Source organism: Glycine max, chromosome 2 (assembly GCF_000004515.6).
Source record: "Glycine max cultivar Williams 82 chromosome 2, Glycine_max_v4.0, whole genome shotgun sequence".
Classification (NCBI taxonomy): Eukaryota; Viridiplantae; Streptophyta; class Magnoliopsida; order Fabales; family Fabaceae; genus Glycine; species Glycine max.
The window spans coordinates 18,957,076-18,983,505 of record NC_016089.4 but is presented as its reverse complement, the minus strand read 5'-3'; the positions used below and the strand labels follow the sequence as shown (position 1 = coordinate 18,983,505).

Below are 26,430 nucleotides of genomic sequence, written 5' to 3'. Positions count from 1 at the left end.
GAAGGCAGTCTCCCCACCGAGAAGTACAGAGGTTGCAGCGGGCGGTGTTGAGGAGCTCTCGCGGCATTGGACTGAGGCATACCACTAAACATTGGTCCCTCGGCGGCATATGTAGGGTATGGTTCAAAGTCACCCAGAGCATGATCCCGGGGCTACACACAGACTGAGCAAAGGGTGCATGCCCCAACTAGGGTTGCTGGCCTTCAAGGGGAATGGGAACAGAGTGGTTGGCGTTCTCATTGGGCATGTGCACTGCATTGGGTGGTGTATAGTTGGGGGGGTAAGCCGTATGGTGGGAAAGAATTCCTATTTTGCATCACATGGGGACCGCCCGTGTTGCCTAACGCCTCTCCTCCCTGACCTACCATGTCCGGAACTGGTTGGCTTGTTTGGTTTATGGTGGATGGATGAGTCAGATCCGCCTCAGCGGCGGCGCTAGTGGCGGCAACTGCGGCCGCATTGCTCTCCATCATCTGTCTCATACTTAACATGGCCTCCATCATGGAGGTCATTTGATCCTCGTGGCCTCCATGTTGGCCTTCATTTGCTCTTGCACTTCTTCTTACTCACTCATGATTTTAGTTTTGGCACGGGTTTGATAGGGATGTCATAAAGCGCATTCGTTCTTTTTGGTTATTGTGTTTACTTTGACTATGACTGCTAAAAGAACAAAATGCAATGAATAATGCGACAATGAACTAAACATGAATGCATGACAATGATAAGTTGTCGAAGTATTGAACCCACACAAAAATTTCAGCAAAGACATAGGGTTGAATCAAATCTCATTTTCATTAAGAGACTATTGTTTATCTTGTCAAAGTCAAAGCATAAATACAAACGCCTCAACGGTTCCTAATTATGTGGGACATCAACTCAATCATGTGCTGACAATAATCGAAAAGCCCATGAACTTCCTTGGGAGCTGAGTATACGTCCACCATTGCCTTTGCTCTAGCTAACATCCTTGGAAGCTCTTGACTCCCATTCAAAGTGAGAGCGAACCTATCCATCCATTTGATGTAAGCTCCATTGGAGCTTGTAGGCCTAAGATCTTCTTCATCAATGGATTCCTTTGCTTCTTGGAAGATAAATGACAGCGGAATGGAGAAGGAAGAGAGAAAGTAGACACCACTTCAAGGAGAAGATGAGTCTAGAAGAAGCTCACCATCATATGAGGCCATGGATAAGAGCTTGGAGGAAGAAGGAGATGAATGAAGGGAGAGGGAGAGAAGAGCACGAAATTTTGTGCTCTAAAAGAGCTCTGAAATCTGAAGTTAATATTCAAATGATCAAAGTTCAAAAAAATGCACACACATGACCTCTATTTATAGCCTAAGTGTCACACAAAATTGGAGGAAAATTTGAATTTCAATTCAAATTTCACTTGAATTTGAAATTGAATTTGTGGAGCCAAACTTTGGAGCCAAAATTTCACTAATTATGATTAGTGAATTTTAGTTATGGTTCAGCCCACTAATCCAAGATCAATTCCAAGATTCTCCACTAAGTGTGCTTAGGTGTCATGAGACATGTAAAGCATGAAGGACATGCATAAAGTGTGACTATATGATGTGGCAATGGGGTGTAGTAAGCAAATGCTCACCTCCCCCTCTAAAATTTAATTGGATTGAGCTTCTACTAATTCAATTAAATTTATTTCCAATCACACACATCAAATATTCACTTAGTGCATGTGAAATTACAAAACAACCCCTAATACAAAAACTAGTCTAGGTGCCCTAAAATACAAGGGCTGAAAAATCCTATATTTCTAGGGTACCCTACCTACAATATGTAGCCCTAAATACAAGGATCAAATATAATGACATCCTAGTCTAATATGTACAAAGATAAGTGGGTTCATATTTAGTTCATAGGCCCGAAATCTACCCTAAGGCTCATGAGAACCCTAGGGCCTTCTCTTGCATCTTTGGCCCAATCTTCTTGGAGTCTTCTATCCAATGCCCTTGGGGGGTAGGATTGCATCACCATTTCATAGCTTCCCCGTGCAATGAATTTATCACTCTCTCTCTTGCTTCCCTTTCCACGTGCAGAGCCAATACTTTTGCATGCTCGTCCTCTAGCCTTTGCTCATGGCTAGCAGCTAGGTTTAGCTTCTCTTTATACTGGTTAATGATTGTCCACATATTCTCTTCTGTCCTACTCAATTGTTTGGTCAAGCTCCTCTTCAACCTTTGACAAGCCTTCAACTTGTCCTCTAATATCATACTTTCCACCCTCGACTTGTCTCTTTCGGTCCTTCGAAGCTTGAGTTCGTTGTTGCTGCCCCATAAAGCCCCTCGGAACTTGTTTTGGCCCATTCTTCTTTTCGAACCCTCTTCATTTCTCGCTCCAATGCTTCGATCATGGTCATGTTGACGTCCCTCAGCTCGTCACACTCTTTCCTGACCCTGATGGTCGTCATCTTGAACTTTTCCTTGACCACTCGCGTCCTTTCAAGTTTCGCTTTCAAGGCTTGCACTTCTTCGCTCTCCTCAAGGACTTCAGCTTCTTCCCCACTTGAAATCTTTAGCTTCGGGAGCCAAGTTATCCCTTGCGTCCGATCCTTCAACCATTTATGATAGCCGCTGATAACACCGTTGTTGCTTCCTCTAAGCTCCTTATCTTTTCTTTCCACCACATTCCACAATTTTCAAACTCTCTAAAGCATTTTTGCATCGCCTTCACTGAAACCTCGTGCGATGAAAGGCGTGATAATCTCTTTCGATGGCGCCCCTCTCATAGGGTAGCCTAGTTGTCTTATGGCCAGTATGGGATTATAATTAATACAACCCCTTGTTCCCATCAAGGGGACATTTGGGAACCCTTCACATGAGCACAAAACCCCGACCCTTCCTTCCTTCCATCGGGGGAACCAATTAACGGATGCCCCTACCATACCTGCCAAGAGTTCTTCCCAATTTGTTTTCCCTTTCTCGGCACACATGTGATGACCTTGTAGGGGACAGACGGATCTACTTTCATGACAAAAAAAGTGAGAGACCAGCCATACATAAAGAGCGGGTGTGCAACAAACAATTCTCGGGTTGCTCTTCTCACATCTCCGGTCGAATGTATCATAGGCATCGGCCAAAACAGAAACGACCGGACTTTCCTTACTATAGTTGTAAGCAAGAAAAGCATCGATCGCCGCTAGATCCACTAGCCTGTCCACATTTGGAAAAAGGACGATCTCAAACACCAACAATACTAAAATATCAATGAATGAACTCCACTCTCCTTGATCTGCCAAAGCTTTTGTTTTCTCTTCCAAGCGCTTCCTTGGTATCCCAACCACCCCATTTCTATTTTGTTTCACACGGTCTAACTCTTGTGCTAGGATCTTGACCACTTTTGCTACTCTTGCCATGGAGGGGTATAACCCAGAAAACAGACACAACTTCCTTCCTCCTAACGAGCATCCCAAGATTCCTTCAAACTCTTCTATGGTTGGTACCAACTGAAAGTCCCCAAAGGTGAAGCACCTTAGCAGCTAGTCATAGTACTGAGCGAGGGAGGCAATGGCTTCAACGGAAACTTCTATCATAGCCAAATCCCAGATTTTCCCATATGTTTTGCGAAAGGCTTGAGTCGAACTTGATCCATCCGTTACCCTAGCTCTCGCAAGCTGGCTACCTTTAGGCTCTTGGCTTTGACAAGATAGAACCTTTTCTTAAAAGAGGGCGCTTAGTTCGACCCCATGTTTGCTAAAATGAAAACTCTATTGATGAATACTTCAACACCCTATCATAAAAGAGATATGATGAATGCATGAGGGAATGTTTATGCTATGCATGACAATACGGGTTTATCTATGGACACAAGAATTCGAAAGAGCGTCCCTTCTTACCCGCAATGCATCAAGTATCATGATTTGTCTGCAAACATCACCATCGTGCCCAATGCATGACAATTAAGAAGGTGATGCGAACCTTCTAGCTTCGTGACAAACGTAATGCATGAGTGCTGACACGGCACGAGTATGCATGCGTGAGAGAACCTGGTTGGTAGCACAAATAGAAACATGACAATGCAATAAATTAATACCAAATTGACATAACAACATGGCAAACATAGTAAAGACGCACACAATCATGACATCATAAAGATATGCATGGCTATATCAAGGAAACAAAACATAGTGTGTTTGTTCTGTGCCCCTATTTTAGGAACCTAATGGGAGGGACTAAAGGTTCGCTACTTAGTGATAACTCTGAAAGGTGGTGGCACACATCTTTCACAGGTCTCTAGAGATATCATCCTCTTTGATATCAAACATTGTGATGGTAAGGACTACTAGCGACAACGTATCATCAAAGAGAAAAACTCTAGATAAGGCTTCACTGTCATCAAGCAATCGAAGACTCAACATGACCACAGATCAACCTCCACTTCCTATGTTTCCATGGATCCGGGTATAAGGCCCTAATAACTCACCGTGTGTGCAAAGGTGTACATGCCATGTGTGCATAAACAAATATTTATAAACATGCATGTAATAAGTAAACAGCCACACCAAATACAAAAGCATCGAAAGAGTTATATGAACACAAGAACATGAAAGAAAGAGAGGAAAAAAAAAACAAAGAGAAAATCATGATAAATATTGCACACAGATTAAATGGCTTAACTCTCTAAAAAAATCCCCAATGGAGTCGCCAAGTCGCAACCTACCCTTCGACGGGAGGGCGAGACAAGACTCAATGATGCGTCTTCCAAGAAAGGAAAACGCGTGGGAGTTGCCACCAACGTTTATTCGAGAAAAACGTTAGAAAAACCAAAAAGGGGTCTGCAAATTTTGAGAATAAGGGTTCGGGAGTTGTTTACGTGCGGGGAAAGTATTAGCACCCTATGCGTCCATCACAAGGGACAGAAGCCTTTAATCAAGTGTGCAAAATCATGACTTCAATATTTATTTATTGTTCCTTTCTTATGTTTTTTTTACTTTTCGGGGTCGACAAGAGCATTGTCCTTGCTCCTACGTATCCTCAAGTGCGATGAGAAACTCAGACCTACATAGTTCTTTAAAATCAAGAAAGTTATCCGTAGAGCTGATTTTAAACTTTTGAAAGGTTCATTTTAACCAATAAAAGTAAAAGAGACCGTTAAGGCATTGGACCTTGAACGGATTCAAGTGACTTTCGTGGATAAAAGCTCGGTTACATGTTGATTGTAACTTCGATTTCACTTATTTACTTTCAATCTCATTAAAAGACGACTTATGAAGTAAATGATCGATTGAAACTTTATTTTACAATGATAAAATGAGATTATGACACAAATGATCGGTTGAAACTTGATTTTACAATGATAAAATGGGATTACGACACAAACAATCGGTTGAAATTCGCTTTACATAAAGAAATGAGATCACTGATGGTATAAGAATGAGATGAAGATGTGCAAAGCAACAAAGAGGACCCCTAAGGGTGCATAGAGCGAATTCAAAACCTTAAAATAAATACTAACTGATTGATAAACATAGAACAAACGAAGAACAATGTAGGAATTGGTCACGATTGCGATTCAGAAGCACCCCGACCTCGTTTTTCTTCTTTCTCCTTCTTCTCCTTAATTTCACTAAATGCTTTCAATATATGAAGGTTGAACCCCTTCCTTCAGCCCCCTCACGCTTATTTATAGGAAATGAGGGGACTTGGTTGATCAGCAGCTCGCCTAGGCGAGTTATTGCTTCAACCTGAAGTAACCTTGCTCGCCCAAGCGAGCTAATACTTCACCCCTAAGTCTTTTGGGGGTCCAAGCAAGCCAGAGGCTAGCCTGGACGAGCCAGGGGTCAGAAAAAAAACTCCCAAATAACCTTTTCCCCTCCATTTTAGGTATTTTCCTTATTCTTTTCTGAAACATCGAAAAAACTTTTGGATTACGTGACAATTGGTGTCAAACAGCTCAATTCGGCTAGCAAGAATCAAAACGTTAGCAAGTGATCGTCCTCGAACGAAATTAGGGTCTGACAATGATGAAGGAATAGAGACTCTTGGTTGTATGTTGACAACAAAATCTATGCATGAGAGAAGTTTTTGGCTTTATGCAAGGCTGAATGCTCTTGGTATTCAGATTTTAAAATTTGAAAATGTGTATCCTTCAGTGGTACCATTTTGGGTCTTGTGGTGCCATGTAATTTTTGCTTAGGTGTGCATTCCGTAACAGTCATCTTCATTGTCTTGTGAAACATTTTCGGGGCTCGATGAGGCCTCGTACTTAAGGTCCATCGATGGTGTTGAACTCACCTCTTTTAATCTTTCTTGCCATTTTTCTTCAAAGGTTGTGGAGGCCAAGGTTGCCATTATCTTTTGTTTTCTTGCTAAAAATGATTATTCTTTATTGGTTTGAACTTTTATCTCAGACCTTTTGTTGGGACATTTTTACCCATTCATCAATTTTTTCTTTCCTATCCAACGAGATATCAAATTTGTTCCACCATTTAACTCGTATTGATCTAGCTAGATATTGAGTGTCTGTCTCACCAAAGAGTTTTATTGAGTCTTGAATCATATCATAATTGTAGGACATGATCCAAGTTATGCATTGGCTGGCTACAAATGATATAAACCTATATCCTTGAACAAAGGTGGTTTTTTCATTAAAATATTGATAATTGTCTTTAACTTGTTGCAAGAATAAATTAACACTGGGTCCAATATCGTTGAACCACTTGATGAACCTTTTTGGAAACTTTAGGGGCATTCCCTTTTTGAACTAGAAGAACCGCGAATGTTGAAAAGGCCAAAGGTAAAAAGTATTGTACCAAACATCAATATAATCATAATAATTATATGATTTTGGAGAAAATTGTCTTGAAAAGGTCTTGGATTCATAGAGTTCTTGATTCCGATCTTGAATTGAGAGTATTTAAGAAGCTTTGCTTTTGAAAACACGATACACGGACACATTGGATCATCATGATGATGTGTATTTCTATTGAAACTGTATCAATTAGGTTAAAATCAAAATTTTATTGTTTTTGCTCGTTCATGAGGGATGTAATGGTATTGAGGGGGAAGTGCCCTTTGAGCTATTTCTCTAGGGTGAAACCTGGACCATTCTTTTTCAGTTATTATTATCAGCATAAGCTCTAGTTTTTCTTGGCAGTTTTGTTCCGAATAAGATGAAGAGGGTTGGCTTCTAGTGAGGTCAGAAGGCTTAACTGAAGAGTTATGATATTGGAAAGGAATAAATTTGTTGTAATACATGATTAGAGGATTTTGTGAAGCTGTCGATTTTCTGTCAATTTTAATAGGAGCTTGTTGAACAACTTGAGCCATAGTAGGTGGCTTTCAGGAAAGTGTTGAGCTTGAAGGAGGAATCAGTGTTGAAGGTTTTACTGGTCGTAATGATATTGAGAGGTTACCACTTAGTGAAGGGACATATTGATCTCTTAACATTACTTTACTACTACTCATTTTGATCCCTACAAAAATTCTCTTGTTAGAAAATTTGGCAAAGAATTTTTTGTTAGACCTTGTGGCCTCAATAATCTTAAGAGGGATAGGCTTAGAATGTAGAAGAAGCAACAACAATAAATTTAATAATGTTCTTTAAACATGCAAGGCAAAATTGATTGCAATAACATAAATGAGATAAGGAAAGAGAGAATGCAAACATAGTTTTATACTGGTTCGACAAATTTCATGCCTACGTCCAGTACTCAAGCAACCCACTTGAGATTTCCACTATCTTTGTAAAATCCTTTACAACTTCGGAACCACACAGGGACAACTCATCCCTTGTGTTCAGGAATCCTTACAACTCAAGAGACCCTCGGTCCCTTAATCAATTTCAATTAGTAAGAAGAATGAAAGAAAAAATCTCTCTTCAAGAGAAGAATATTACAATGAAGATCCATGGATGAACTTTTAATGGATTTGTAAGTGTTTACCCAAGAGTTCTTGAGAGAGCATTTGACAATGAAGTTCTCTTGGAATCTCTCTTATTTTCTTTTGAGAGGATAAGACATTATGGACCAGCAAAACTCTCTCATAAAATTCGTGCCCAAGTCACCGGTTTATAGGCCTTCGATGGTCATTCACAAATCCAATGAAAAGATGTGACTGTTGGCAGATTTTCTGAAAACTCTCCACTGGTAATTGATTACAATGTTTGTGTAATCAATTACACAGTTATAATTTAAAGGGTTATGATTTTTGAATTTGAATTTTCAAAGTTTCGTTGCTAGTAATCGATTACAAACATATGATAATCGATTACATGTTCAAAATTCAAATTCAAAACCCTTTTCGACAGCTTTTTTTATTCTTCCCTTCTGGTAATCGATTACACTTCCTGGTAATCGATTACCAGAGCCTTGCATGACTTTGAAACCCTTTGTTTTGAGGCAAGGGTTGATCTTTAGTGAATCTTGAAACAAGGCTTTGTTTATTGAAGCATTCTTGAATTAATCTTGAAGCAAATGTTTATCCTTTGAAGCGACCTTGTTTAAATCTTCTTTGACATCTTCAAAATTCATGTATTCATACATTTACATTCTCCCCCTTTTTGATGATGACAATCAAGTGATTTTATTTCGACATCATCAAGATATGCATGATTCACATTCTCCCCCTTTATCAAGCAAATTCTTTTTGACATCATCGAAACCTGCATAATTTATATTCTCTCCCTTTTTGATGATGACAACCATTATCCAAGGCTTGATCTTTTTTACATCATCAAAATCTTCATGATTTACCTTCTCCCCCTTTTTGATGATGACAACCACCTATAAGTTAGGAGCAACAACAAAGAAAAAATATTTATTTGCATATAGTTTACTCCCCCTTGATTTTGCAATGATTGCTTATATGAGACAATTGAAGATTTCATATTTTTTTCCACATATAAAAAAGTTGTCTCATAAAGAATAGATAATTTTTCCTTACTATTTTATCTTTTATCTTTCTCTCCCCCTTTGTCAACATCAAAAACAAATCATAAATAGAGAGGAGAAAAAATGTTACCACTTGTTGCAATGTATGAAAATGTATGAGAATCAAGTGATACCAAAAGGCATTAAACCAATCATTCAATATTGATCAAGCAAAAACAAGTACAATAACACATCAATCAAAAACACAATCAAACACAATCAATCAAACACACAATAAAAAAAAATCAACAAAACACAATCAAACACAATTATCAAGGACAATCAACATAACTATCAATCATAATCATCAATGACAATAAAAAATTTAAGCAGAAAACAAGCATCAGAAGTTAACAATCATAGACAAGAATTATAAAAAATAATCAATCAAAGACAAGTGACCTGTTGGTATCATTTGATATTACTTGTTGGGCTTGTTGATCAAGTGGCCTTTGTTTCTTGTCTCCATAAATCACGTTTCCACATTTCTTGGGATTCACTTTTTTCTTGAGGAGAAATGTGACATTTGTTTGTTGTCTTCATAAATCACATATCCATTTATATTGTGGAGAAATATGAATAAACTTTGATGCATGCCATGTGTTTGGAGAAATTGCTATCAATGTATCGACTTTGCTCTTCTCCGTTTTCATAGTCTTTCATCATAGATACCCAGACTTATGATTTTATTCTCTGAATCACTTGAAGAATTTATGACATTATCTTCCCAAGTGGTGTATCCTTTTTTTTCTTTCTTCTCTTTGAAATTCCTCTTGTCAGATTTTTCATTCTTCTTTTGAAGACAGGACAATTGAATCTCATGTGCCCAGATTGATCGCATTCAACATTTTGGGGCTAAGGAGGAATCTTCTTCTTTCTTCTTTCATCATCATCTTCTTTCTTCTATAGTTTTTTTTTATGTAGTTGCATTTCTCTTTACCATTGTAGGAATAAAGGAATCAAATTTAATGGTTTCCCATATCTTTAAATCTATGACTTCTTTAAAGATCTGCATTCGAGTTTTCCAATAATGATAACCCTCACCATTGAACATAAGAGCCTACTGATAGATTTTCCCTCACGAAATAGAAAGTTGGATGAGGTCATATCTATTCTTGAAATTTTTAAACTTTATACAAGAATCCATCTCTGATACCACTTGTTATACCTTGTGGCCTCAATAATCTTAAGAGGGATAGATTTAGAATGCAGAAAAAACAGCAGTAATCAATTTAATAATGTTCTTTAAACATGCAAGAAAAAATTGATTGCAATAACATAAATGAGATAAGCGAAGAGAAAATGCAAACACAGTTTTATACTGGTTCGGCAAATTCCGTACCTACGTCCAGTACTCAAGCAACCCACTTGAGATTTCCACTATCTTTGTAAAATCCTTTACAACTTCTGAACCACACAGGGACAACCCATCCCTTGTGTTCAGGAATCCTTACAACTCAAGAGACCTTCCGTCCCTTAATCAATTTCAATGAGTAAGAAGAATGGAAGAAGAATTCTCTCTTCGAGAGAAGAATATTACAATGAAGATCCATGGATGAACTCTTAATGGATTTGCAAGTGTTTTGCCCAAGAGTTCTTGAGAAAATATTTGAAAATGAAGTTCTCTTGAAATCTCTCTCATTTTCTTTTGAGAGGATAAGACATTCTGGACCAGCAAAATTCTCTGATAAAATTCGTGCCCAAGTCACCTATTTATAGGCCTTTGATGGTCATTCACAAATTTAATGAAAAGATGTGATTGTTGGCCGATTTTCTGAAAACTCTCCATTGGTAATCAATTACAATGTTTGTGTAATCGATTACACAGTTATAATTTGAAGGGTTATGATTTTTAAATTTGAATTTCCAAAGTTCCGTTGCTGGTAATCGATTACAAACATATGGTAATCGATTACATGTTCAAAATTCAAATTCAAAACCATTTTCAACAGCTCTTTTTCATTCTTCCCTTCTGGTAATCGATTACACTTCCTGGTAATTGATTACTAGAGCCTTGCATGACTTTGAAACCCTTTGTTTTGAAGCAAGGGTTGATCTTTAGTGAATCTTGAAACAAGGCTTTGTTTGTTGAAGCATTATTGAATTAATCTTGAAACAAATGTTTATTCTTTGAAGCGGCCTTGTTTGATTCTTCTTTGGCATCATCAAAATTCATGTATTCATACATTCACATTCTCTCCCTTTTTTATGATGACAATCAAGTGATTTCATTTCGACATCATCAAGATATGCATGATTCACATTCTCCCCCTTTATCAAACAAATTCTTTTTGACATCATCGAAACCTGCATGATTTACATTTTTATCCCCTTTGATATTAATAATATCAAAATCAAAAAATGAAAGTATAGATTGTCATCTAGCAAAAATATGTTTAGAAATCAAATTTTTTACATCATTCTTTAAAACACTTGGTATTGCTTTACAATCAGTCCTTACTAGAAAATGTTTGCTAAATAGATCATCTTGAAATTTGGTAATGCATAAAACAATGGATAAGATTTCTTTTTAACCGTGAAATACTTTTGTTGAGTTGGATGTCAAACGCTCGAATAATATCTATTTGTTTTTTAGAAGAATTTTTTGAAACTTGCTTTAGGATTCCTCTGTACCTTATGTGTGAGGCATTAGTTTCTACAATCAAGGAGACGTCTGGATCTAGAATTCCTAAACAAGACAAATGCTTTATAATTTGCTTAATTTCAATAATCACTTGAGCCATATGGGGTTTACACTGTGTAATTATTTTACACAATATAACCTTGCACTATGAAATTATTTTTTTCTAGCGACAAAAAAAAATAATTTTCTAGCTTTAGGAATTAAATCTAACCAATTAAAAAGTTATAAAACTTAATACTTGAGATATTTTTTGTGTAATTAAATAAATTCCAATGATCAAATATATATTTCTTCTCTTACAAAGAACTAAATCAACAACAAAATATCACAAGCAAAATAATTTACGGGCAAACACCCACAGACAATTAGTCACAAAGAAACGAATTATTTAAAAACACTCATAATGAAATAACTTAACATCGTGATTTTTAATTAAATCACAATCCACGGTCAATTCGATCACAGGCAAATACTTCAAAAAGACTAAATACACACATACCTTGAGTTGTAATTTTCAGGATGTTACACTATGACTAAATCATGGAAGTGGTGCGAGCTAAAAAGAAGGGATTCATCTATCCTCTTTCACAATGGCTTTTCAATCTGGCAGTATGTCTTGGATTAGCATCTGGTTTAGTACGTGCAGGAGGATTTAATGATAATGCAGCGGATTTGTGCAAAGGACAAATATCAGATCTTATTTTTATGAAGACTTTATGCTTTTCTTGTATGTGCTAAGGGAAGGGTTAATTGTTTCTGCTTGATATTGGTTGTTTTATGTGTGCATCTTGTAATCTGTAACAGCTTTAGGTGGATGGGTTGGTAAATGATTGATTCGGTACTGGTATACCTGATATAAGGCGGCACTTATCTGGATGTATTGTTTTTGTTTTTTTTTTCAGACTTGATCATACCTTGTTAAGTTCCGGTTTTTCAATAAATGACCTTTTTTGTGTTAAAAAAAAGTCACCTAAACCAACCAAAGGTTGATATCATTCTTCACGCATAAAGCATATCTCACTCATAAATTTGGTTTGAGTGACTCTTGCAATGCTTAATTATGCACTACTAAATATTGAAATTACTGCATAATTAATAATTATGCAACAAACTATATTCAGTCTTGTTCAAATCTATTTAACGTAGAAACGTAGTTCAAGATACTCCTAGGGGCTGTTTCTAACAAAGGGATGGTAAGACAACATTGGATAATTCCATTGATCGTAGTTTGGATCCTATGATGTCTCTACTTCAAATACTACCCCAATTGGCATTGTATTCTTGTTTTTACACTGAGAATCCCTTCTTGGGTGATTTTCTGCCTATAACATATTGGATAAAGGTTAGCAAACTATATGGCAGATAGAGTGTCATGTAAATTAGTATCTACACTAGTCTTAGTTCAAGCTTGGTTGATCTTCATCTCTAATGCACATTAGTTCTGTATTTTGCTATGTTGACTGTTAGGCCTCACAACTGGGTGTAAGAACTTTTTTTGTCTTTGTTTTAAATCTAATAATTAGTCATAAGCAAGAAAACACAATTGAGGCACTTTGGTACATAAAGTCACGATTTGCACTCATTATGCAACATCACAAATTGATGTTGCCTAGTTATGCAGAAACAGAGTTCTCTATAGCCGATCTACTGGTTTAGAGAATTATTGTAGCAGAACCCTTGGTCAAATCATTGGTGTGGCTCAAGGTCTGGGGTTTGATGTTAAACAAGAGTGATCAGTCAATGAACTCAAACACAATTTCGCCACTCTATACAGCACCGCACCTGTGTTACTGCATAATTATGCAACAACATATCCCAATTGGTTTTAGCATGTTGTTTAGGCAAAAGTATGCGTATAAATACCTATTGGCAGCTATAAGGCATCTTAACTGAGGACCACATTCTGCAACTTAAAGAGCAATAACACACCAAGCACTTCATATATTACATGCACTATCATTAAGCATTACAAAATAATGCTTGGCAGCCAACACACAAGTACAAAATAACCATTACAAGTTAATGTCATAGTTTAAATCACCAATAACCAAAGGTTAATATCAGTCTTCACACAGGAAGCATATCCCATTCATATTCTTATGGAATACTAGATAAATTTCAAAACAGATACTTAGCTTAATATAAATCCTGAGGCTGTGATGCTAGACAGAGAGATACTGTGAGACATGTAACCAAGGATCTCAATAACAACAAATTCAACCATAGCAACGAATCCTAATATCACGTATTACAGTAAAGAGATTGGCTAACATTAGAGCTCAAACATAAGCTTTGGTCACACTGCAGACTAAAAACAATGGGTACTTTCTGCAGAACCAAAAAAAAAACTCTGTTGTGCATAATAACACACTCCCACACATTCAACTGATCTATTCAGTATAATCACCCAACAAGCACATAAAATACACGCCAAAAATTTAGTCCACGGGGGAAGCAGATCCAGCCAAAGGAATTTATAACAGTTCAAAAGGCACAGCTCTTTTGGTTTATCAACTCCAAAATATCACCTAACTTTTCAATATTAAGGAAAATATAATTTAAAACTGAACTAAATAACTCTTTTACCTGCTAAAAAAAGCATTTAAACTTTTTTTCTTATTCATGCCATATCTTATTTTTTGTTTATTTAAACTTAAAATAACATTAGGTACCTTTTTTTAATCAAGGAAATCAAAGTTGTGATTCAGGGGGACAAATCAACCCCTTCTTTTCAATGGTTCCCATAAGATCAGATCTTCGACAATTGAACTCAAAGATGTAAGAGGTCAAAAGAACCTGACCAAAGAAATTAGGTAAAAAAAAATGAAGGAATACAATCTGTGAAAGAAGAAATTAAAATTAAAATTGGGTGAAGATACTAGAGAGGAGATTTACTCGAACCAAACTTGATCAGACTTAGAAGGACAATGTTGACTTCTCAAGCTACAATGGATTGAGAAGGAACGATTCTATTTGCTAGGTTTGGATAGTAAAAGTAGAAGGTGGAAATGTGTGGTAAGACTCAAAACTCCAAAGGAGAATTTTACAAGATCGGTTCACGATCTCAACCGTACAAAACGAGAATTTTACAAATTACCAGTAAAAGAATCACAGGCCGTTAGATTAACTGTACAGGTGCAATCAACGGGTCTGGGAGATGCTGAGATTGTAGCCCCAAGAAGAAAGATGTGTTTTTGGTTTTTTAATTTTTGGTTAAAGTTTTTTTTATTTTGAATAAGGTTGATTTTAGTTTTTGGATTTTTACTTTCAAAGTATATGACCAAGATATCATTAATTTTGCGGTACTATAGTCTGATGCTTTAGGCAAGGACTCTGGTTTGAAATTTGTAGGAGAAAAAAAAAATATGATTAGATAAATGGAGGGTTTGATAGATAGAAAGTTTTAATTTTTTTAACAAGAATCTTAAAGTAAAAAATTATTATTTTCATAGTTGATATGTAATTAATGAAAAAAGATTGTCAAGAAATTATGATTCTTTTATCTCACTTTTTCGCAAAAGAAAAATTCATGAGAAGGTAGGAGTCCAACTTTTTTGAGTGCAAGAAAAATTTTAGTTGTTTATTTTAAATGAATCTCTAATTTTCAAGAAATATATAAAGACTAATCAAATTTATTTTACAAATTCTTGAAAATCAAAATGATTAGGAATCAACTTTCTCAATAATTATGTTTCACATATATAAAAAAAAAACTTCTCTCCTATCAAATATATGTAAAGGTGGTCAACCAATTGTTTCAACATAGACTAATTATGAACTATAATGCATAACTATTAAAATATGTTTTAATACTAATATCATGATAACTCAAAACTTAAAAAAAATGTTTCTTTTAGAAGAGAAAAAATATATCATGGACTGAAAATATTTATTCTGTGTTCTGTTCAATATTTATTCATTTTGGTTGGTGGCTTTTATCCTTAGCCTCGATTTAAAGTTATTTATTGTATGTAATTAATACTTTATAACCTTGGCCAATCGAGAAAGCTTGCTTTATTTCTTTTTGTATTTTGTGGGTAACTCTATATCATTTATCTTAATATATCATCTTTGTTTCGCCCAAAAAAAATTGATAATGTAAAATGATTTTATATTAATATCGAATCATAATTTATCATATATAAATGGTGAAGTTGTTGATTTTCATGATAATTATCATAAAAATCATATCAACAATAATATGTAACTGAATAATAATATAAAATTATTTTATCCTATGCATGACCATTAAATTCAAACTTTTAAAAAAGACTAATTTTAATTGAATCCAAAGCATATTTTAGTCTTGAGAAATTCGATTATTTATTTTTGAAGGCTAAATGATATTTTTTTGTCCTTCATCTTATTTTTTGGTTCAATTTAATCTTTTCTCTTTTAAAAAATTTATTTTAGTCATTTATGTTTTAAAAATGATGCAATTTATTTTATTTTTTTGTTCCTTTCTATTATAGACTGAGTTTCAACATTAAAAAAAAGTTTAAGTTAATTATTATTGGTGGTTTAAAACTGTCAAACTTTAGCTTTTAAAAAAAATCAATTTTGACAATTTTAAATAGCTAGAAAATTTCTACAGGCATATTTTTAAGATTTAATCGTGTTTCTCTCCTTCTCAAATCCCAAATTTTCAATCCTAATGTCATGACATGGGTTTCCAATTCGAAACTTCTCAAATGAGACCTTGTTTGATGTTGTGACTTATAACACATTCATAATCAAACTAGATATCAGATTTCACATTTTCAAAACCAATTTCATCTTTCACAAATCTTAATCTCATTTTTCCTAAATTAAAAATCACAAACTCAACCCAAAGTACCGAAAAGAGATGTGGTTATGATTATATATATATATATATATATATATATATATATATATATATATATATATATATATATAATGTTTGTATTATGATATATTAAATATGGTTGAAATAATTAAATAAAAAAATATTTCTTTTAATTACTTTATTTAAAATTGATCGAGTTAAATAATTATTTTATCAATAAAAAATATTAGGTGTTGATATAAAATTGTTGAAATTATTTTATAATTATAAAAGAGATTGTAACAGTTTTATATCCTAATTAAAAAGATTATTATTATTGTAAAGATAATTATTATAGTAATAATAGAGCATTGTGTATCTAGATTGGATAAGATATTTTTTATATTTGAATTTGTGATCATTGAGAATGATTTAAATCTTATCATGTTTTGTCTTAATATATCTTGGAAGAAAATAAAAGATTAGATAATGTTAATAATTAGATAAATCTAGATAATAGAGTAGAAAAAGATAAAGAAAAATTTGATTAGTCAAATCTATTGAGAATATATCTCATGTGACCCAATCTTAAATCATATAATCTAGTGTTATATAAGGATACACAATTTTCTTTTCCTAAAATTTTATAGACGGTCTCTCTTAGAAAATAGAAAATTAGTAGATCATATAGGATTAAGAAGAAAAAAGAAACAAAGAGAATCTTGTTGACCCACTAAATGGAGAAGATGAATAATTAGCAAAGAATACATGAATTGATATGTGCTTCAAGAGGTGAGTAAAATAATTTTTTTTCTAAACTTCCATGGTATATATTTTTGAAATGTGTCTTCTTGAGTTTACCCGTCAAAAATCAATAAATTGAAACTTGATCCTTGTGTAATTAATCCTTGTGATGATCATAAAATTTAGGTTTTATAATATTTGTGTGAAATTATTTAATTAAGTGTCTAATATAATCATACAAACATGTAGTTTTTACCATCGTGGGGTTTAATTTAATTTTACAAAAAGAGGTATTGTAATGTCTTCATTGGTTGCATATTAAATCTTGAAATTTATTTGAAATTCATGAATCAACTTGCTTGAGTTTTGTGTTTAGCTATCATATATATCAACTAAAATACATTTCAATATGTGTGTGTGTTTTATTTCATAGTTAATTATTAATCGACTCATGATGCTATAATTTGGGGTATGACTTTGTGAGTTATTATTGTGTATGTAATTAAAATATTTATTTGGTAGTTATATGGAATGATGGTTTGCAATTATGGGTGAATTGGTCATCCTCTTTTGGGAAGTGGAGACAATGTACATTTTATTTTGAGAATTGAATATGCATGAGATACCTCCATCTTGGATAAATAAGAGATATGAGATACCTCCATGTGAGATGAGGATGGGATTATAGATACCTCCATCTGGGCTGGAAAAGAGATTCTGGATACCTGCATCTATGATGGGGAAGGCAATGGGATCTCATTACATGGATATGAACTCATAGATCCTTTGAAGAATCTGAGATCCACACTGGTTCTGAGAACCAAAGAGTTGAGTCTAGTTATTCTGAGAATCATTGAGTTGTGTTGTGGTATTTGTTTGTTTGTTTAGGAATTGAATGCAGTGAAGTGTTAATATTTATTTACTAGAATGTTATTTCGTTGGTGAATAATTTGTGATTTATGTATATATTATTTTTAATTTAATTTTGCGAATACCATGGTTAGATTTTTCGATTACCACCCTGGCTATGAACAACACTATTTGTGAACTCTTTTAGAACTTGTTTTATGACTAAGACTATTATCTCGTTAAAAATGTTGTTTTAAGAGTTTGAAGAATAAACTTTTGAGACGGGGGAGAATTGAAGACTTAGTCTATTATTAGTTAAACTTTGTAGATGTCCATGTTTGAGAATAAAATTGTTTATTTATGTAAGAACTCTTTTATTTATAATATTTGAATTCAAATCATTGAAATTTTTAAATTCTTATTTTATGCATGTTTTAAAGTATATTTTTATTATGGGATGTTATTGTAACGAAAGGTGTTGTAGTGGGAGAAAAAGGGTTGGAGACGAAATTGGAAAATCATACGAGGTAGATGGAAGCATTGTCATGCTTTTGTAGGTTCAATGTGACACTCTCTACCCCACACACATATATACTAATAATAAAAGAAATAAGAAATCGAAATTAATTAAAAGTTTTTAAAACACATTTAAATAAAAGCATTTCAAAAGGGTAAAAGGCTTATATTCACTTCACTATTACCAAATAAAACTTGTCAGAAACATTTTTGGCTCAAAACATCATGTAATTAAACAAAACTCATACCCCAATGTCACATCCTATCAGAGCATTGTATCCCAATATTCTTCAGCACAAGGTTCCTTAAAGTAATTCACCTAGTCATCTACTCCCATGAACACAAAGTTTGAGATCATCACAAGATCCAAACACAAACAACACACGAGGAATGAGTTATCACATTCCTAACTAATAAAGAGAAATAAGACAACATGTAGATATAAATATCATATAAATAAAATACAACTTACTTAAACATAGCTCACGTCATTTCACCACTTTGTCGTGTAACATTACATCACAACACAACACGTCTCGTTCATTTTCACATCATTCACGTACTCAAAGATCAAAATACAATATCACTAAATTAATCAATATCGACCAATACACAAGCGTTATGCAACAGATATACTAAGACTCAATCTTATATGCAATGTGGTATCATGTCAGTGAAAAACCTCGTCAAGCGCCTAGGAATACATGACAAGACAAACCACACACTAGTAAGTCAAGTCACTCTCACTAGGTAAAATCACAAGGAGACCAATCAGGGTCACGCTATTTTGCGAGAATGCTCCAACCATGTGGGATTAGCACAAGCTTAAAGGAACACTCAAACCAGGTGTATTTACCCCAAAGGCCTACACTTCGAACAGTCTGTCACGGCCTCTCCCTCCTAATTCAAGTCCAACCCAGAAAACATTTTAGCACACAAACTTTATCTATGAATTGTACAAAACACACGACTCCTCAATTGTTCTCAAAATAATTTTATCTCATCGCGCTTGTGATTAAACTTGTCGGGTCCCCACAGTGGTTCCCACACGATACTCGTTGTGCAAAAACTCGTCACCCTTAAATGGTCTTACAATTGTGTGATTACACAGTTCATAACTCACAACTTAATACACACAACATCTCAATACACATGTATCTCACCATTCATCACAGGTTCAAATTGTCACTTACTCACAATTTGAATCACCATTTCATAATATCAATATAACAATTTATACAAAATGTTTCTCACAACATAGGGAGTAAAACCCTCAAACAATTTCACACAATTATATTAAAATCAATGAATCAAAATCATAGGTGAAAAATACGAAAACATCAAGAGCACTCAAGTTTATCAACCAATTTGAATCAGAACATCAATTAGTCTGTCAAACACAATAGTATTGTATTTATAATTGTAAAGGAAAAATTATAATTCAATAAGCATCCCAAAATAAATCCCAATTTAATAAAAAAGGGGAAAAAAACTAAAAAACACTCGCACTCTGACACTGAACGCCTCCCTTCACCATGTCGCACACTCGCACTCCGACATTAAACACCTCCCTTCATCGTCACACACTCGTCCCTTCATCGTCGCACTCCACAGTCGCAACAAGAAGCCAAAAAGCACAAATGAAGCCCAACTAAATAAAATGATGTCATTTTGGGTTTTTCGTAAACTCGCAGACTCAGTGGTAGACTCACGAGTCTACCCTAAATCGCCCAAGTCTATGCTAACTCGGATGAGTCTACTCCATTTTTTATTCTTCTTTCGATTTAACTCGTTGAGGCTAAGTGGAATTGTAAAATCGTACGATTCTACTATTTAAAACGCGAGTTTGATAACCATGACTGCAACAACATTGTACATCCTTCCATTTTTTTGGATATTGCTCTACACATTTCTTTGTACAAATGTGTTAAACATGTTGAACCCCAGCTGTGGCGAACCACTTGATCAAGATCTATTAATAGAGGTAGATACATCAGATGAACTTTATTCCCTAACTTGTCTGACATTAACACTCCACCAATCAGCCCTAGAATGTATGCTCTACAATGGGCTGCTAGTTGTTGTGGTGTGGGTTCTGCTAAGAAAGTCAACATGCTTTCTTTTAACCATTTTAGTTTAAGTATTAATCCCACTAGTGCATTTTTAGGGGAACAACACCTATATATTCTACGCACATTTCATCAATGCGTAAACCCAGTTAAAAAGCAACATCTTCCAAGGTAATTGTGCATTCACCAATTGGAAGATGAAACGTGTATGATCAGGTCTCCACCTTTTCAACCAAAGCAGTCACTAAAGTATCGTCGATCTTAACTTGTCCGAGCTTTGCAACATATGAAAACTTAGCTTCAACCAACAAAGATTCCATTTTGGGATCTGGAGAAGGCATAACTTTAGCATATGACTGGATTATATCGTTTGTTACCTACAAAAATCAAAATAATAGCAACATCATTATTTGTAAATCATAACATAATTAACATTCAATTAAACATAATATATTATATACTTCTCCAAATCTATAAAGGTGTTGTTTCCAAAGAAGAACAGCAGCTGTAGATTCCATAATTTAGGCTTTGGTACTAATGTCAAGAAAAAGTTAAAGAAAAATATATGAGAATGAGAGAAAGTGAGTGTGAGTTAGTGTATATGATGACAATATATGCATTGTATTTATAGAAAAGTTTAAAGTAACACAATTCGTTTGGTGGGATCTTGACCGTTAATTTTATGGGAGAAATCTTGACAATTTAATATGCATTGCTTCAATCGGTGATATCTAGGTTGTTGATAAAAAATAAAAAACCAAGTTATGAGGGAACTAATTTCATAATGTTGATTTGAAGAAAAAACAAGTCATGAAATCGGTGTGCTATAAAAAAAAATAAAACTTTAGTTTAGAAATCGATTCCTTTTAGGCAAAAAAAAAAAAATAATACTATTCACGTGGGGAAATAATTTTTCACTTGTATTATTTACATAAATAATTATTTTTTTATAATTTTTACGTAAAAACCTGGATGCAATCTAGTTTGTTTTACATTGTCAGTGTGACCATAAATTTTTTAACATATTAAAATTGACATATTTTTATAACAACTATATAAAACAAAAAGTATATAATATAATATACAAGGATAAAAAGCAATTTGAGTTCCACTTCCACACTTTCACGTTCTGGTTCAGTTCTCAATGAAACCATTCTAACATGGGACTGGTAACTGTTCTTCAGCTTCAACTGCAGCCATCATTATCGTTCTCCCTTGATTTTGGTGGAAGGTTTTCATGCTCCTCAACCTCAAACTCCACACTTCTAAGGGTTTCTGTCAAGTGCTCTGCTCTTTCAACACCGTTATCGTTAGGTGACTTTCTTGTTGCTATAAATATGCAGAAACTTCAAATAAGAATTTTCTCAAGTTTCAATATTCTTACCGGGGAAAACACATGTTCGTCTAAATGGGGTTCTGAGTTTCGTGTGTCTTTTATTTTTTATTTTTTTTGGGTAGAATATGTTTTTGCCTGTGCAAATTTAATGCGTCTTTATTTCCTGCATTGACAAAAAACGATGTGTTTTCATCCTTCGTGAAGAACTAAAAACAAGTTTATATTTCAAATTTTCATAGAAATTAAAATTGAATTTCGAGATATTTTGTGGCATAAAAAATATATATATTTTTTATTTGATTCTTCTAACAAATATTGGCATGTATTTGATTTTTTTTTTCTCTTTTAAATCTCTAGTTATTGAAGTTCTCTGCTTTTGCTAGTTTTTACTTGACCATGTCAAATAACATGCATCAAGTTAATGGGTTTTCGTCATTTACTTATTGATTTTGTTCCTAGTCTCTGTTTTTTTCTTTCTTTCATGTTTTGATTGTTACTCTTGTATTAATCCAGGCCAAATTGCAATGAATTGTACTGAGGCTGTGAAAGGTGAGAAGGTAATTTCCCTTACTGAGCATAATTTTTATAACGAGCTTTTCCTTTTATCTACTTTTCTACTCAATGGATAAAAGGAATGATTGGACTGCTCCTATTTTTGTGTTTATATGAAGTGGTTGAGCCTACAATCTATGTCAGTGTTTCATTTTTCCTTATTTCTTCTATCTAGTTTTATACAAGTCAATGATTTTTTCTATAGACACGATTCTAGCTTGATTCATGTGGCTAGGCTAACCCCACCTTGTAGAAAAAAGGCTTGATTGTTATTGCTGCTACAGCTGTAGTTCTATCTAGTTTTATTTCACAATGCATGTAGTCTGTTGTTTGTAGTGGTAAAGTAGCCTTAAATTGTGTGCACAAAAAAGGATAAAATTAAAAACCATTGAGGGTGCATATTTTACTGGTGTAGTAAGAACATTGTTTCACTATTTATGTTTTTAGTAGTAAGAATGTATAGAAAAATGAAGTAAATGAAGAGATAGCACTCTTATCTTACCCCCAATATATGCACTCTCACAATATTCTTTGTTTTAGAATTCCTTTGTGCACACAATAGAAGGCTATTTTATCCCTCCAAAATACAATGATAACCTCTTACACACCCCAGGACTTTAATTTGCCCTCTGCAAACATATAGCGTGTGTGAAATGAGATTTGTCCATCACCCTTCACATTGATACTTATAAATGTCCCCTTCAAAAGAAAAAGTTCATTCTAGTTTATTTATTTCTAGGATCAAATGGTTCCGTAAAGAAAGTAAGATTGAAGGACTGGCCTTCGATTCTTTTGTCTTTTAATCCTTTTTATCTGTTCTACATATCAGAGTGGCAAAAGTTTGATCAGCTGATATAGTTGAATCTCAAGGCAGTAGAATCCAATTTTATCAAAACTGAGTAGAGATTTACAAGGTCAATTGGTGATTCCTATTTAAACGAATTGATGTCTTTATTTTAGCTGATGTCTGTACACTTTTTCGTTGAATACACCGAGTGTTTGTGTGTCAATTGGAAGTGAATCTCACTTCTTATAGGCCTCTGGAAAGTTACTTCATTTGACTAGGTGGGATTATACAGCATGCTGCTTTGTCTGCTAGAAGTGTTACTGAAGTACCAAGAGTATTAACTTTTTTTATGTATATGGAACCCAAAAAAATCCTATTCTGACATTATATTAAATGCTATTACTTTTAACAATATCTAATGGTTCCTTTCTTAAAGGGCAGATTGTAATCTTGTAGTTTGTTCCAAGAAACAAATTGCTCTAGCATGCCAAATACTTTGTGGCCAGGCTTTTGTGTACTCTTTTCACGTTACAGTTTTGTTGTTGATTTATTGTCCTAATCCTTGTAGTTCTGTCTGTTCTGTGATCAGGGAAATGAAGTGGAGTCAACTAATATACTGGAATTCATTGACCAATGTACAAACACAATGCAGCTAAAGCAAATACATGCTCACATGCTCCGCACATCCCGCTTTTGTGATCCATATACTGCCAGCAAATTGCTGACTGCTTATGCTATCTCATCATGCTCTTGCCTCATATATGCTAAAAATGTGTTTAATCAAATCCCGCAACCAAATCTCTATTGTTGGAACACCCTTATTCGTGGATATGCCTCCAGCTCAGACCCTACTCAGAGTTTCTTGATTTTTTTACATATGCTACATTCCTGTTCAGAATTCCCAAACAAATTCACTTTCCCCTTTCTCTTCAAGGCAGCCTCGCGGCTCAAAGTTCTGCATCTTGGAAGCGTTTTACATGGAATGGTTATTAAGGCATCCTTGTCTTCAGACTTGTTCATACTGAATTCGCTGATAAATTTCTATGGTTCAAGTGGGGCACCGGATTTGGCTCATAGAGTTTTCACCAACATGCCAGGAAAAGATGTCGTTTCTTGGAATGCTATGATAAATGCCTTTGCACTTGGGGGCTTGCCTGATAAGGCATTGCTTTTGTTTCAGGAAATGGAGATGAAAGATGTGAAACCAAATGTTATCACAATGGTTAGTGTTCTTTCAGCTTGTGCAAAGAAGATAGACTTGGAATTTGGAAGGTGGATCTGTTCATATATTGAAAACAATGGGTTTACTGAGCACTTGATTTTGAATAACGCAATGCTTGACATGTATGTTAAATGCGGTTGTATTAATGATGCAAAAGATTTGTTTAATAAGATGTCAGAGAAAGATATTGTTTCTTGGACGACAATGCTTGACGGTCATGCCAAATTAGGAAATTATGATGAGGCTCACTGTATATTTGATGCAATGCCTCATAAATGGACTGCTGCATGGAATGCCCTGATCTCTGCATATGAACAGAATGGAAAGCCTAGGGTGGCTTTGTCACTCTTCCATGAAATGCAGCTCAGTAAGGATGCAAAACCAGATGAAGTTACTCTTATTTGTGCATTGTGTGCTAGTGCCCAGTTGGGGGCAATTGATTTTGGTCACTGGATTCATGTATACATAAAGAAGCATGACATTAATCTAAACTGTCATTTAGCAACCTCTCTCCTTGATATGTATGCTAAATGTGGAAATCTAAATAAGGCGATGGAGGTGTTTCATGCAGTAGAAAGGAAAGATGTGTATGTTTGGAGTGCCATGATTGGTGCTCTGGCGATGTACGGGCAAGGGAAAGCAGCCTTAGATTTGTTCTCAAGCATGTTAGAAGCTTATATCAAGCCAAATGCTGTGACATTTACAAACATATTGTGTGCTTGTAACCATGCAGGACTGGTCAATGAGGGAGAGCAACTTTTTGAACAAATGGAACCATTATACGGTATTGTGCCTCAAATACAACACTACGTTTGCGTGGTTGACATATTTGGACGTGCAGGTCTTCTGGAAAAAGCTGCATCATTCATAGAGAAGATGCCAATACCACCAACTGCTGCTGTGTGGGGAGCTTTGCTCGGGGCCTGTAGTCGCCATGGAAATGTCGAGCTTGCTGAACTTGCTTATCAGAATCTACTTGAATTAGAACCTTGTAACCATGGAGCCTTTGTCCTTTTATCAAATATATATGCTAAAGCAGGGGACTGGGAGAAAGTTTCCAATCTAAGAAAGCTTATGAGAGATTCTGATGTGAAGAAAGAACCTTGGTGTAGCTCAATCGATGTTAATGGTATTGTGCATGAGTTTCTGGTGGGTGATAACTCCCATCCTTTTTCTCAAAAAATCTACTCAAAGTTGGATGAAATTTCAGAAAAGTTTAAGCCAATTGGTTACAAACCAGACATGTCTAACCTTTTGCAACTTAGTGAAGAAGATAACTTAATGGAGCAGTCCCTGAATGTTCATAGCGAAAAATTGGCAATAGCTTTTGGACTTATTAGCACTGCATCGTCTCAACCGATTCGAATAGTGAAGAATATTCGCATTTGTGGAGACTGCCATGCCTTTGCTAAACTTGTTTCTCAACTTTATGATAGAGATATATTGTTGAGAGACCGCTATCGTTTCCATCATTTCAGAGGAGGGAAATGCTCATGCCTGGATTATTGGTGAGTTATGCAATGTTTCACAATGTATAGATGGAGGAGAATGGAGGAAAAGAGGTGGAAGAAGATTTTCATTTCCTAAGTAGGATAATTTTAAAATGTTGAAGCTAAGCCAGCATGTTTCGTCCAAAGGAAATAGCTAATGACAAGTGGTAAATTATGTTAATGATTAAGGGTTAATTGCTTACATGACTTCATTGATTAATCACTAGCATAACCTTCTTGATCATAGTCTAGAATATGACTTCCATCTAAAACTCAAATGCTTGTCCCCAAAACTTGACTTTCTGATTTTTTTAATTAAAAAAATAAATATGACATTTTTTTATGCAAATGTCAATTATAGTATTCTTTCTTGATTATATATAACATCAAAACTGAATCATATGCTGAAATTTTAGGTGTAGTTAACTTTAAACATAGTTATCAAACTCTCGAGTTAACTCGCTAATTCTTACGAGTTTTTGAGTCCACTTACCCTATATGAGTTGACTCGTGTGTAAACTTTTATTTTTAGTAGAATCTAGGTAAAT

At 34.7% G+C, this 26,430-nt stretch overlaps 1 protein-coding gene and 1 long non-coding RNA gene across 3 annotated transcripts; one reads left to right on the top strand and one right to left on the bottom strand.

Moving 5' to 3' along the window:
• Nucleotides 1-8,678: 8,678 nt before the first annotated feature.
• LOC102666058 (uncharacterized) lies at nt 8,679-15,062 on the bottom strand. The gene is made up of 3 exons (XR_413151.4): nt 14,427-15,062; nt 14,204-14,327; nt 8,679-8,740 (listed from the first exon to the last, which is right to left on the bottom strand). It is a non-coding gene; the product is annotated as an uncharacterized lncRNA (long non-coding RNA).
• A 6,432-nt stretch (nt 15,063-21,494) lies between these two features.
• LOC100795459 (pentatricopeptide repeat-containing protein At2g29760, chloroplastic) lies at nt 21,495-26,216 on the top strand. 2 transcript variants are annotated; one of them, XM_003520219.5, is made up of 3 exons: nt 21,495-21,809; nt 22,345-22,388; nt 23,760-26,216. In XM_003520219.5, exons 1-3 carry the CDS (start codon nt 21,656-21,658, stop codon nt 25,902-25,904), a joined length of 2,343 nt encoding a protein of 780 aa, XP_003520267.1. In that variant the 5' UTR covers nt 21,495-21,655; the 3' UTR covers nt 25,905-26,216. The 2 variants fall into 2 exon arrangements, with proteins under 2 accessions (XP_003520267.1, XP_006575137.1); XM_006575074.3 differs by having other exon boundaries at nt 21,710-21,809; nt 22,345-22,380.
• The last annotated feature ends 214 nt before the right edge of the window (nt 26,217-26,430 follow it).